The sequence below is a fragment of the Echinococcus granulosus genome (assembly GCF_000524195.1).
Source record: "Echinococcus granulosus chromosome Unknown EG_S00022, whole genome shotgun sequence".
Lineage (NCBI taxonomy): Eukaryota > Metazoa > Platyhelminthes > Cestoda > Cyclophyllidea > Taeniidae > Echinococcus > Echinococcus granulosus.
In genome coordinates this window covers 97,732-98,843 of record NW_020170402.1, presented here as the reverse complement: position 1 = coordinate 98,843, position 1,112 = coordinate 97,732, and the positions used below count along the sequence as shown (strand labels likewise).

General features: G+C 43.3%; 1 protein-coding gene across 1 annotated transcript; it reads right to left on the bottom strand. All coding sequences in view use genetic code 11, as the record gives it.

The window, feature by feature from the left end:
* Nucleotides 1-649: 649 nt before the first annotated feature.
* EGR_03872 (hypothetical protein) lies at nucleotides 650-898 on the bottom strand (the record flags this gene model as incomplete). Its single annotated transcript, XM_024493121.1, has 2 exons — nucleotides 650-785; nucleotides 861-898. 2 exons carry the CDS (start codon nucleotides 896-898, stop codon nucleotides 650-652), a joined length of 174 nt encoding a protein of 57 aa, XP_024352393.1.
* Nucleotides 899-1,112: the final 214 nt, after the last annotated feature.

The window sequence follows — 1,112 nt, the reverse complement described above, 5'->3', positions numbered from 1 at the left end:
AGCCCAACCTCCTACGTCTGATAAATGATAAAATGCGATAAGGTTGCACAAGGGACGTATCTTTCTGCGGCATAGGTGACCGCAATCATTCCTTAACATTTCCCTTACGCTGAGTGCCAAAAGGATTTTCACCTTTTGACAATCACAGGAGGGCTGTATTCCAACTGATTTGAAGTGATGTTTCTTTACTGAGACAGCAGAATCTTCCGAATCGAATTGCTGCAGTTGGCCGAACCTGTGCATAGTGTATCAGCGTGTGGCAACACATGGGAAGGATTTGGATTTCCTAGGTACCGTGTAGATACTAGGGAATAATTCCATACATGTGACGGAATACCATGCAAAAAAAACAAGTGTAGACTCCATTTTTTAAAGAGTTTCCTTGACTGTAAGCCTCGATTAGACTTGAACTTCTATTATAAGTATTAAAATTGTCAAGAACTCGTTGATTGACGTTATTGAAGCCATCATAGTGCACCGGTATTAAGGCAACTTGATTGGCTTATGTGTTAATCAAGGTTGATAATCGTCTCTAAACTTTATTTCTTTCGAGAGGCAGATTTTAAAATTAAGCCAAAATTGCATAACATTATGAGGGCGGAAATAGACATCCCTCAAGGCACACATTTAATCCTAAATTTGTGCAGCTCTAAATGTGGGTTAAAATCCGTGGAAGTGAAAGGAGATATTTAAGAGCTCCTGAAAAGAGGGCTTGTAGAGGAGCTGTTAGCGCGATGATGTTATCATCAAAGTGTGGTGCAGTCAGCAAACGCGAGGCATTCGGTCTATTAATTGTGGAATAACGCATTAGAGGAGGAGGAGGAGGAGGCGAGAAGAGGGGTAAAAAAAGCTCCCCTCACCCTCCACTACCACCACCCCCACCAAACCCGCACCCCATCGGAATCTTTCACTGTGGTTTTGGCAGCATTTTCACACCTCTCTCACCCTACTCCATTCCGCTTCTGTCTCGCTCTCCCTCTACGCCTAATGCACGGCATTCCGCAATGATAAGATTTCTGTTGCAGTCGCCGTTCGACACATATGTATGTGGGTATGTATGTGTGTGTGCGGGAGTGAGTGAATTAGTAAAAGCCTCAATTACAAATCGCATG